Below are 12,644 nucleotides of genomic sequence, written 5' to 3'. Positions count from 1 at the left end.
AAGAACAATATTTGTCTCTTATATATATAATACATCTGTATAAACACTGTCAAAGATACTTACTTGTCTTTGAGTGAAGATTTAAGGTGAGGAAATATAAATAACTGCAGCTTGAATCTTTACTGAAGCTCAGTATTAGACACAGAGTTCAAGATCACTGCTGTAATAACTAATTAGGACAGAGGCCTTAGACCTCCTGTCCTAATTTCCTCTCCTTTCTATTATTGTACGATCTACTGTACGATATAAAGCGCCAATATAAATTCCAATTAGTTGAAGAGATCAAAGCATTATTCAGGTTATCAAGCTTAAGTAAAATATTCTAACACGCTGTGAAAAGACTTAAACGTTATAGACTTCATCTGTGTAAACAAGCTTTTTTGTGAACTCTAAAATAAGCCTGTTTTCAGCTTTGTGACCTTTTTGCGTAGCCTAATGCTCTCCAAATTCAGGGGCAGCATGCTTCAAAGGACCCGACCCACCTGGTCCACGTAGGACGGGTCCTTCAAAGGCCGGGTAGGCCAGAAGTGCGGAAGCGTAGAGCTGCCACCCAGGCAAAAGAAAAATACAAGTGTATCATGTTATAACGTGAAAGGTTTATTGTTCTAACAAGATACTTTTCCTGTTTGTACAATATAATATTTTTATTGTACGAACGTGATATTATGTGGCGCTAGTGACCAAACAAAAAGCGCCACAGCGCACACTGTTAAACCTGGCACCTGGCAGACACACCCACCAGGCCTGAAGAACCGGTGCTCTGTCACACCCACACACACACACACTTATACACAAACACATGGAAACAAAGGGCAGCAGCACCAAAAATACACATGCTTCTTCAAAATCCCTGGATCCTTCAGACCCAGGCCGGTGACACCGGCTCCTGTCATGTTCCTGCTCGCTTGTGGCGTTCAGCTGAGCAGCTGTTGCTGTCGGTACCAATGTCGCGGCCAAAACTCAGGAGAACGAGGGTTCTCAATTGCAGCTCCGATGCTTCCCCTCCATATTAGACAAGCGTCATCAGTGCAGGTCTTTAAATCCAGATTGAAAACCTATTTTTATTCCCGGCTTTTAACTCTGTAGGAAACTGGCACCTTTCTTCTCAGTTTTATTGTATGTTTAATTTTGCTTGTTGTGTTGATTTGTGTTGTTCAGCACTTTGGTCTGCCTGCTGTGTTTTTAAAGTGCTATACAAATAAACGATGATGTTGAAATATTAAAGGTAAAAATATTAATGCTGCAGTAGAATATTCCGACTGCTACAGGTGTTTAACTTTGAGCTCATTTTAAATACTTCATATATTCTGTTTATGCATCATATTCTATAAATCATGTGTTTACATGACACGCAGCACAATCACGTGTGGATGTCCACATATCTACGAAATCCGCTGAAAAGGCTCGAGCTGTGTGGGAAATGGTTACAGTAACCGTTGGGATCTACAGGGTTATTAAAATGTAAATGAAAAATGAAGCTCTGGCAAAAAAAGTCAACAGGCTGTAAAGTAAAAGAGTAAAATGTCTGTGACAGCGCTGTGGGACACGGGGACACGGGGAGAGGACAGCGCTTTACTTTTAGATTTGTCCTGCTGGGACACCACTGCTCCAAACGAATGCACAAAACCATCACCGCAGCACAACAAACAGCAGTTCAGCTGTCAGAACCACACTCTGTGTTTTACATTTCTGTGAGGTCACAGCAGGTGGAACAGGTCGAGCTGGTCTGCAAACACACCTGAGAGGTGTCACCGGCTCCACCTGCCTGAGAAGGGAAACGTCTCCTCACAGCAACACAGAAAATCACAGACATGGACAAACTGGCCGGGATTGTCGGGAAAAAAGTGGGTGAGTGCAAAAACATAATAATGATAAATGGAAAAGAAGTGAAGCTGATTCGTTTTTCTGCTCCTGCTTCGATTGGTGGAGCAGGCGGAGCTGCAGTCAGGTGGAAACTCAAACTTATGTTTTTTTAGTTGAGCTGATGCACAGACAACAGTAACAACAACTCTTTCAGTGTGCGCTCAAATACTGGACTCAACAGGACAGCTTTTTTCATAATGCTCAGACACATCACAGACTCTGATTCACTTTGATGGTGAGAAACACAAATGACAGTTTAATTCTTTTATCTTTAATAGTTTTGATATTTTCATGTTCAAGCGTTGTCTCAGATTTCAATGTGTAAAAAATACTTTTACAGCTTACATGACAAAGTCGAGACTGGACAACCTTTCTAAACCAGTACGATACACAGTGACATTGCAAACATGCTCACTGTGATCTCACAAGTTCAAGTGAGATCATCTTTTCAAAGATGGCCTCCGGAGCTGGAAAATATTGTTGGAAAATTACTCTCGTTGGGTTCAGCTGAGTGATTATTACTGATTATCAGTATTAATAGTTACCTGGCATGGTTTAACATCCATAAAGCCTTTATACGAGTCACAGTGGGACAACACCTGATTCTGCGGCTATAAAGGAAACTGAGGAAGAGGAAGAGGAAGTGGAAATGCAGGAAAGAACGTCGTGTATACCCATTATTTTAAACTTGTGCTTTTCGTACAGGAGATGCGGTGGAGGGTGCGGTGAAGGGCGCTCTGCATTTAGGGAACAAAGACAAAGACAAGAATAAGAAGAAAGGTGGAGGAGGAATCTTCTCACGGACAGGAGGCGACAAGGACAAAAAGAAGGAGGTGGACAAGGGCGAAGACAAAGGAGGACTCTTCAACAGAGAGGACGAATATGAGAAGGAGCGGAAGTCCGGATTCAAGGGTCTCTTCACTGAAGGGCCGCTCCCTGAAGCTGGCGGTGGTGGCGGAGCAGCGATGGAAGGAGAAGCTGAAGAAAAACCACAAAGTGCTTCTGCCAACGATGGAGGTACGTATGAGGAGCAGGACTGCACATCGCTCCGTCACACTGAAGCCTCTTTGTATATAGCAACCTCGGAAGTGTACAAGCTGTGCCGCTGAATGGATTCGTTCATAATGTCTCACTTTTGGTTCTTCTCAGATTTGCTGGATGATCTTTTCGAATTGGCTGAAGAAACATCTCAGGCAAACTAAAACAGGAAGCTGTAAAGCACATCCCGACCCCCGAGGAATCAACTCCCACTCCTGAATAAAGACTAAAAAAAAATCCACTTTTTTGTCCGTCTTTCAGAAACGCACAGCTTCAGGCAGATAACTCGTAAGCTGGAAAGGAAATGGCGTGCCACAAACCATTAGAGGAAAAATGACCAATAATCATCCCACAGATGTAATATTATCTACAGCTACTTTCAGTACATTGATGTTAAGTTAGACTCTTTTTCTCCAACTGATCTTTCTGAGTTAACTTCAATAATTACTTCCTCCAAGCCATCAACGTGTCTTTTAGACCCCATTCCTACAAAACTGCTCAAAGAAGTTCTGCCATTAATTAATGCTTTGATCTTAAATATGATCAACCTATCTCTAATGATCAGCATTTAATCATTTGTTATTATTAGAGCTGTCAGCATTAACATGGGTCAATCCAACCAATCACAGCAGATGGCCCCGCCCCTCCCTGAGCCTGGTTCTGCTGGAGGTTTCTTCCTGTTAAAAGGGAGTTTTTCCTTCCCACTGTCGCCAGAGTGCTGCTCATAGGGGGTCACATGATTGTTGGGTAATAAAAACTAAAATGCTTGAACATGGACTTTAAATACATTCATTTATTGTTTCTGGTTTGGTTGTCCTTTAATATTGAATAAATTAAATGAATAAATTAGTTATGTGGAATTATTACTCTGGTCAAACAGAGTCTCTGAGGTAGCTCATCACACACATAAATAATCCATTTCTATGAACTGATCTAAATGCACTGGAGTGCCTCAGGGCTGTGTTTTAAGCCCCCTGCTGTACTCACTGTACACTTATGACTGTGTAGCCACATCCGACACCACCTCCATTGTCAAGTTTGCTGACGACACTGCTGTTGTTGGCCTGATCTCCGACAACATCGAGACGGCCTACCTGGAGGAGATTAGGAACCTGGAGACCTGGTGTCAGGAGAATAACCTCCTCCTAAACATCAGCAAGACTAAGGAGCTGATCGTGGACTTCACTACAAAGCAGGCGAGGAATTACAAACCCCTCATCATCAGTGGCACGCCAGTGGAGAGAGTGGGCAGTTTCCGATACCTGGGTGTCCACATCACTCAGGACCTGTCATGGTCCTGTCACATCAACACCCTGGTTAAGAAAGCCCGTCAGTGTCTCTTCTTCCTCAGAAGACTTAGAGACTTCCATCTGCCACTGAAGGTGCTCAAGAACTTCTACTCCTGCACCATCGAGAGCGTCCTGACGTCAAACATCTGCACCTGGTTCGGGAACAGCACCAAGCAGGACAGACGAGATCTGCAAAGAGCGGTGCGCTCGGCAGAACGCATCATTCAATCAGAGCTCCCTGACCTGCTGTCCATCTACACCAAGCGGTGCAAGTCCAAAGCTAGGAAGATTATGATGGACCTCTCCCATCCCAACAATGGACTCTTCTCACTGTTGAGGTCTGGGAAGCGCTTCCGCTCCCTTAAGGCCAAAACAGAGAGAATGAGGAGGAGCTTCTTCCCCCAGGCTATTCGGGGCCTGAACCAGGTGTAGGACTGGACTCTCCCAAACACATCACTATAAGACTGGACTCTCACACACGTCACCACACGCACCACCACACATTTCCTATAATTCCTATAATTTATAATCCTTATCTTTATAATCTCTTCTGCTATTTGCACATTCTTTACTGTAAATTCCTAAGTTCATTTGTAAATTTTTGTAGTAAATTGTAAATATTGTAAAACTTTTCTTCTGTCATTTAATGGTCGGGCATTGTACAGCTACAAGCATTTCCCCCCCATGTCATACTGTGTATGGTTGTGTGTGTGTGACAAATAAAATTTGAATTTGATTTGAAATGTGAGGAGAAAATAACTGAAACGTTGCACAGGTTTGGTATGACAGTCTACCTGTGACACAGGTGACCAATCAATGACCTTTCTGTGACCTGATGGCGGGTCGTGAATATATGTAATACATGAATACATAAATTAGATGTGTAACAAAAAAATAATTATGAAATACATTTATAAATTACTTTTAATGTTCAAATAGAATAAATAACAAAATAATGAAGTGTTTGATATTTTAATAAATAATTATTATCCATTAAAATTAGAATGAAGTAAGGAGAGAATGTGCATAGAAGTGAACTATTAATCCATTAATAGTAATGAGAAAGTGATGAAAATAAACACAATAAACACACACTGAACAGTTTCAAATCTAAAATGAAATAATAGATTCCAAACTTTACTGACTCCCATCAGAATTACAGACATTATAGGATCGCTGCAGATGCTGATGACTTAATTGTTTACAAGCAGCTGGAAAATAATAATCAACTTAAGCTTTGAATTAAATGGTATCAGAATACTTTAATAATCCATAAGGATGTTAAGACAATAGCAGTAACAGACTGAACTCATTAAATAATACAACATATTACAACGTTCATAAAAATATAAGGCATAGGTGAAATATATAAGACTGACATTTTGCTCTAAGTGTCACGATTTGCTTTAGGACTCACACGCAGGACTGAGAGGCACACAGTGGGTATTTATGGGGGAGGTGCTATCCACAAGACTGTGACAGGGAAAAGGCCCCAGGGGATCCAGGTAGCGCCTCTTCAGACACTCTCCACTCGCGATCAGTCTCTCTCCAAACACTCACAAAACAGGAATCCACTCAGCGAACACAAGGTCGGGTCCAGGGGATCTAAAGAAGAAACAGGTTAGAAGGAAGGTGCTGAGATGCGAGAGTGAACTCTGAACTAGGCTGCACTGACACGAGTCACACACAACGATCCCACGATGAGTAGAAGTCACTCCCTGGCTTAAATGCTGGCTGCACTGATGAGGCCCAGGTGTTTCTTCTTCAGAGGGGCGTGGGCCAAGGGCATGAACCCACAGTGAGTTCCGCCCTGGCGAGACAAAACTACTGATCAGCGCCAAATCACAACAACAGTTGCCTCAAGGTGCTTTATATTGTAAGGCAGACCCTACAATAGTACATACAGAGAAAAACCCAACAATCATATGACCCCCTATGAGCAGCACTTTGGCGACAGTGGGAAGGAAAAACTCCCTTTTAACAGGAAGAAACCTCCGGCAGAACCAGGCTCAGGGAGGGGCGGGGCCATCTGCTGTGATTGGTTGGGGTGAGAGAAGGAAGACAGGATAAAGACATGCTGTGGAAGAGAGACAGAGGTTAATAACAGATATGATTCAATGCAGAGAGGTCTGTTAATACATAGTGAGTGAAGAAGAAACACCCAGTGCATCATGGGAATCCCTGGCAGCCTACGTCTATTGCAGCATAACTAAGGGAGGATTCAGGGTCACCTGGTCCAGCCCTAACTATATGCTTTAGCAAAAAGGAAAGTTTGAAGCCTGATCTTGAAAGTAGAGATAGTGTCTGTCTCCTGAATCCAAACTGGAAGCTGGTTCCACAGAAGAGGGGCCTGAAAACTGAAGGCTCTGCCTCCCATTCTACTTTTAAATACTCTAGGAACAACAAGTAGGCCTGCAGAGCGAGAGCGAAGTGCTCTAATAGGGTGATATGGTACTACAAGGTCATTAAGATAAGATGGGGCCTGATTATTTAAGACCTTGTATGTGAGGAGCAGGATTTTGAATTGTGTTTTTCAGGGGGCGCCAACAGGGGAGATCTGTTCTCTCTTTCTAGTCCCTGTCAGGACTCTTGCTGCAGCATTTTGGATCAGCTGAAGGCTTTTCAGTGAGTTTTTTGGACTTCCTGATAATAATGAATTACAGTCGTCCAGCCTGGAAGTAATAAATGCATGAACTAGTTTTATTCTAGGGTCAGATTTGTTATTTTACAGTGGAGCACGTGCACATTGTGTACTGTGCACGTGCACTGGTACAGACTACAAATAACATCTGAGCATCAGAGCAGTAGCTGAGAGTAAAGTAGAAACAGAAAGTAGCGTATCATAGAAATACTTACTCACTGATTTTGCTTTTGTTTTCAGGTGAGTCACAGTTTAACAGTTCATACACTGTTATTTAAAGTGTGAAGTGTCTGTGGCCTGAAGAGCGTGGCAGCACTTTGAGCTCACATTCAGTGATGGGCGGTTTGTGTTGGCTCATGTTTTGGAACTAGTTCGATGCACAGAAACATACGAAGTAACGTCAGTACAGAAAAGGAGAGCACTTCTGTGAATGATGAATTAGCCGGTGGAACAGGTCGGGCTGCTCTGCAGACACACCTGATTCCTCAGCTGAGCCACCTGATGGGCGTCGTCGGCCGCGCTCTCACCTGAGAGCTGAACTTAAAGCACACCTGAGTGCGCCTCAGAGACAGAAACACCGCAGAGATGGACAACCTCGCACAGATAGCCGGCCAAAAAGCGGGTGAGTAAAAAAACAAACCACCCGTTTATGGTCTGATTCGAAACAGTGAAACTGGCATAAACTCTTCTACTGCAGACATGTAAAGAGCAAAAGATGTTTCATTAGTAAAACCTGAGATTTTCGCAGCCTTTGTTGTTGGCTTCACCTCCTCTTTGGCTCCTTTGGTCAGTTTTGTTGCTTGTTGTTAGATGCAGGCTCAGAGGCAGAGGGCAGATTTATTCTGCGTATTTCAAGAAAAAAAACAGCTCATATTTTCTTTAGTTTTTGTTCATCTTTACGTCCTTTTGTTCAGGTTACCTGACTTTACCTGGTGCAGGTGAGAAGGCTGCAGTTTTAGTTAATATTCCCCTTTTCAGATTAAGTTAACTTGTGTTTAAGCATTTATTAATGATTGTTAATTATGCATACCTGACCTGTTAACTGATCGTAACTGTGATGTGCGTCCCACGCCCCCCTCGTCAGGGACGAGTCAGAGCTGAGGAATTGCTAGAAAAACCTGTCTGTGTGAGGAGTCAGTCATTTGGGAGGGGCTCAGAGTAGAGACGCCACTTGTCCACGTCATAACACGGGTTCATCTGAGGGCACCTCCCGGGCACCTCTTAGGTGAGGCCCTGGGCACTCCTGAGTGTCCACCAGAAGATGAGGAGGAGGAGGTCATCTGGTCTTTATCGGGTCTAAAATGACTCGATACAGCCTCAGAAGAACAAAAGTGTGACACATTGCATCATGTCAGCATTTATTTGATAGGAACTAAAGCAAACTGACTCCGCCCCCTGATTCAGCAGCATTAAGTTGCAGTGATGGTTTCTGTTGTGTCCTGTAATGTTAGATACCAAACGGCACCAGCACAGGGTGGTGCTGTAAAAAGGAAGAAAATGTCGTCCAGCGAGAGATCGCCAAGGTGACGAACTGATAAACAGACATGTGACTCCCTGCTGCATTTCATCATGTAAACATATGTGCTGTGTCCATTAAAGGGCAGCAGTTTCCTCTTTGCAGCGTCGCTTCAGCTCATTCAGGTTTGCAGCATTCATTCATGCTCAGCTCTGAGCTCTGCAGCAGCTCCATGCAGACGTGCTGTCGCAGATTTGCAGCTGCGCTCAGAGCTTTGTCCTGCTGATGACCAGTTTGGTCCGAACTTTCTGTGAGACAGACGGCCTCACGCTGACTCAAGAATACTTTGGTGTAGAGAGGAGCTCGTGGTGCACTCAGATCATCATTCCTGAGGTGTTTGTTTCCTCCAAACGTGCTGCTGTGCATGACGGGCAAACATCTGCACTTTGGTGTTGTTTGTTCAGAAGCAGCTGTGCTGCTGTGTTCTGTTAAAGAGAAGAATATGGCTTTCTCCTGCAGCCCTCCAAACAACCCACATTTGATGGACAAGTATGGCTGTCATGAAATTTAACCTTTACTGAGGCCTGCAGAGTCTGAGACAGAGCTGTTGGATCTCACCTCTGGGTGAATTTTGGGAACGTTACTGAGTTTCTCCTCAGAGCTTTCAAAACATTAAATGAGGAAAATGTGTTGGAAACCTGAGCTGCAGAGAAGGGGGGCAGTGGAGATCGAGAAAAGATGTTTTTGAACCTAAAGTGTTTGTTTTTTCCGAGCAGGTAGCTTGGTGGAGGGGGCAGTGAAGGGAGCTCTGAATTCAGCCAACAAGAACAAAGGTGAGAAGAAAGGAGGAGGCGGCATCTTCTCGATGTTTGGAGGCAACAAGAACAAAAATAAGGACAAAGACGATAAAGGAGCGCCCCTCCCAAATGTGCCCAACAAAGATGGTAGTGGGGGCAAGAAACCAGTACCCGAAGGGAATTTAGCAGGAACTACAGGAGGGAACGTGGGACCGACGATGGGAGGAGGTGCAGGAGGGAACGTGGGACCGACGATGGGAGGAGGTGCAGGAGGAAGTGGAGGATCAGCTGGACCTGTAGGACAGGAAGGAGTCACAACAGACACAGGTAGGGATAAAGAGACCCTCCTGTTGGTGCTCAGCTGTCCGCTCACTGAAGATGAAGCCATGAAGGCTTAAAGTCAGGAAGTTGTTGCTAAAAGAAAACATGTCAGGAAGTGACAAAAGAAAGAATCAGCTACAGGCAGGGTGCTCGCTGCAAGCACCAGTTTTTGCCCCTCAGCAGGCTTCCTGAAGTCAGCCATTCAGAGGAAGCCTTGATAAAAGTTAAAGGGGTTTTTAGGTACTGGGATTCTGGATGAGTCCAGAAATCCAAAGCAGATATATTCACACACGTGTTGCATCTTTTGGTTGAAGTATGTCATGACTTTACACCTTCATCACTCACTGGTTTAAGTTGTCTTTAGTGAACCTCCGACTGACGTATCAGCAGCCCAGACTCACGTATAATCTGTTTAGAGTTAGTAACCTATCCTCTGTCTTCTTGGTTTGTCTCAGATCTGATGGATGATCTGTTCGAGCTGGGAGACGAAATGAAAGGGAACTGAAGCAAAAGGAAGAAAACCCGACTCCCACAACCACTCAGAGAAGATCCGGAAGGACGAGAGCGCCCACATTTTTCTCTGGTCTACAGTTTTGCACAGAACTAAAGATTTTAATGCATTATCAGCCTATTATTCACCGTGTTTTATTCACCGTGTTTTATTCACTGTGTTTTCTGCTTTTAGATAACCAGTCAGTGTGTTTAACTTTATCATAATAATAGCACCAGCAAAGACGTTATGAATGAATAAATTTAAATGTTTTACTGGAGGGGACTTTTCAGTTTGTCAGTATTTTGTCTCGTAGAAGCTTCTCGTAAACTCCATGGTGGATGTTTTAAAGCATATATTAGTTTTCATTTTAAGAAAAATAAACATCTTACACATAGATATTTCAATATATGATCATTGAAAATCAATAAAAGCAATCTGAAATAAATACTGTCATAACAAACAGAATTAAATAAAGAAATAAATTTATGAAAATGTGGTTTTTTCCATTTACTTCTGATGTTTTTCCTTATGTTGACATACACTTTGATTCATTATAAACTCAATCATTTAAATAACATTTCAAACCGAAATGTAAAAGTAGTCACAGAAATAAGAGTATCTCAGATATTAGAATAAGACAAAGGCATTAAAATGCTTCGATGAAACACTGGGAACAGCAGTGACGTCTGAACAACTGTCAGCTCTGCAGTCTTTGCCTAAATGTTTTTATACTGTTTAAATATTTAAATGAGAGCTAAGCTAAAGCAGCTCGTTTCAGACAGAGTAGCTTAGTATGAGATTACTGGATGATGCAGGTCCAGGATTAAAAGAACAAAGGAGACGATGAAGAAATGTGTTTCTTTGCAGATGTCTAGATATTGTGTGTCCAAAAAGGTCGATTCTGTTCATCTGGACGTTTTCAGTGGGAGAAACGTTTGGTCATCATCCAGCTGACTCCTTCAGTCTCAGCTGACTGCAGGTTTCAATCTTATAAACAGGACATTTGCATAATGACTGAAACCAGCCCACTGAAGGAACAATGGGCTGGGAGCTCAGTTTATGATCATTATTATGCAAACTGTCATGAGCCATTGATCAGCAACACTGATCAGTGGCAGGTTAGCCTTCTTAGACTGTGAGATTTACATGGGTAATGTATGGTTTGTAAAGTGAAACATGCTGAAATTAATGGCAACATTTTTCCACATGTAGCTCAAAACCTTTCAAAAACCTTTTTTCGAGTCATTTTTTACAACATTTAGTAAAATATTTGTAACTTTTCATATTTAAAACACAATTTTAAATGTTAAATCTAAATGTTGAATTTAAATCTTATTATATTTAAATCTAAATCTAAATGTTAAATCTAAATATTTAGCTAACATGCAAATTTATTGTACGAATCAACGGAAATACCAAAATAAAAGCTTTACGAAATCCTCGGGTGCAAAAGTGTGCCGGTAGTGGTCAGATTGTGTCTGCTCTCCCTGATGGTCACTTCTCACCGCCATGAGCTGCTTCACTTCTTGCCTACCAGCACGTCCAGCGATTTAGCTGGACATGTGCTGCAGTGATTGTGAAGTGGAGACCACAGCTGCTGAGAGCGCACTACTGCTGAACCTTTGGTTGGCCGACAAAACGGATCTTCCGATGTTTTCAGCTAAATCGCTGGACGTGCTGGTAGGCAAGAAGTGAAGCAGCTCATGGCCTCCTGTAACATTTAGGGTTAACATTTAAGATTTAGATTTAACATCCATCCATCCATCTTCATCCGCCGGGTCGCGGGGGCAGCAGCCTAAGCAGAGAGGCCCAGCCCTCCCTCTCCCCAGCCACCTCCTCCAGCTTATCCGGGGGAAGACCAAGGCGTTCCCGGGCCAGCCGAGAGATATAATCTCTCCAGCGTGTCCTGGGTCTGCCCCGGGGCCTCCTCCCGGTGGGACATGCCTGGAACACCTCACCCAGGAGGCGCCCAGGGGGCATCCTTGTCAGATGCCCGAACCACCTCAGCTGGCTCCTTTCGATGTGGAGCAGCAGCTGCTCTACTCTGAGCCCCTCCCGGATGGCCGAACTTCTCACCCTATCTCTAAGGGAGAGGCCAGCCACCCTTCGGAGGAAGCTCATTTCTGCCGCTTGTATCCGCGATCTCGTTCTTTCGGTCACTACCCACAGCTCGTGGCCATAGGTGAGGGTAGGGACGTAGATCGACCGGTAAACTGAGAGCTTCGCGTTTACACTCAGCTCCCTCTTCACCACGACGGACCGGTGCAGCGTCTGCATTACTGTGGCCCAGAGGTGGGTCGAGTATCCAAAAATTGTACTCAAGTAAGAGTAGCATTACTTTAAGATATTATTACTCGAGTAAAAGTAAAAAGTAGTCGTCAAAAAAGTTACTCAAGTAAGAGTAAAAAAGTACGTTGTGAAAAGACTACTCAAGTAGTGAGTAACTGTTTGAAATGTCTGATTTATTTTTTAGATAAATGCTATCAGACAAACAAAATAAATAAATATACAAATTTTCGTATTTTCAACAGGAATATATGTAAAAACAACAATTCTCATTTCCAGGTTTCAGTTTTTCACAACATAAAGCTTTTTTCACCAATACCTGCAGTAAATAATATAAACATATAAACAGTGCAAACAATGTCCAGTGACAAGATATGCTGTAAACTTTATATTCATCTTTGCTCCAAATGGCACAGCAGCCTCAGAGAAAACTGAGCGAGGCATCTTCATACAAGGCAGC

General features: G+C 43.2%; 1 protein-coding gene across 1 annotated transcript; it reads left to right on the top strand.

Annotated features, from left to right (window-relative positions):
* Positions 1-7,370: 7,370 nt before the first annotated feature.
* On the top strand, positions 7,371-10,355 carry LOC102210557 (circumsporozoite protein-like). The gene is made up of 3 exons (XM_005743547.1): positions 7,371-7,453; positions 9,064-9,411; positions 9,861-10,355. Exons 1-3 carry the CDS (start codon positions 7,417-7,419, stop codon positions 9,908-9,910), a joined length of 435 nt encoding a protein of 144 aa, XP_005743604.1. The 5' UTR covers positions 7,371-7,416; the 3' UTR covers positions 9,911-10,355.
* Positions 10,356-12,644: the final 2,289 nt, after the last annotated feature.

Source organism: Pundamilia nyererei, unplaced genomic scaffold (genome assembly GCF_000239375.1).
Source record: "Pundamilia nyererei isolate P.nyererei 1_Seehausen unplaced genomic scaffold, PunNye1.0 scaffold00133, whole genome shotgun sequence".
Taxonomy (NCBI): domain Eukaryota; kingdom Metazoa; phylum Chordata; class Actinopteri; order Cichliformes; family Cichlidae; genus Pundamilia; species Pundamilia nyererei.
The sequence above is the reverse complement of the archived record's forward strand: the minus strand, read 5'-3'. Positions and strand labels throughout refer to the sequence as shown.

Excerpts from the sequence above, each read along its gene's own strand:
- LOC102210557 (XM_005743547.1), top strand. The coding sequence starts at position 7,417 with ATGGACAACCTCGCACAGATAGCCGGCCAAAAAGCGG. Across the intron at positions 7,454-9,063 it reads GATAGCCGGCCAAAAAGCGG|GTAGCTTGGTGGAGGGGGCA; the intron begins GTGAGTAAAAAA and ends TTTTCCGAGCAG. Across the intron at positions 9,412-9,860 it reads AGGAGTCACAACAGACACAG|ATCTGATGGATGATCTGTTC; the intron begins GTAGGGATAAAG and ends GGTTTGTCTCAG.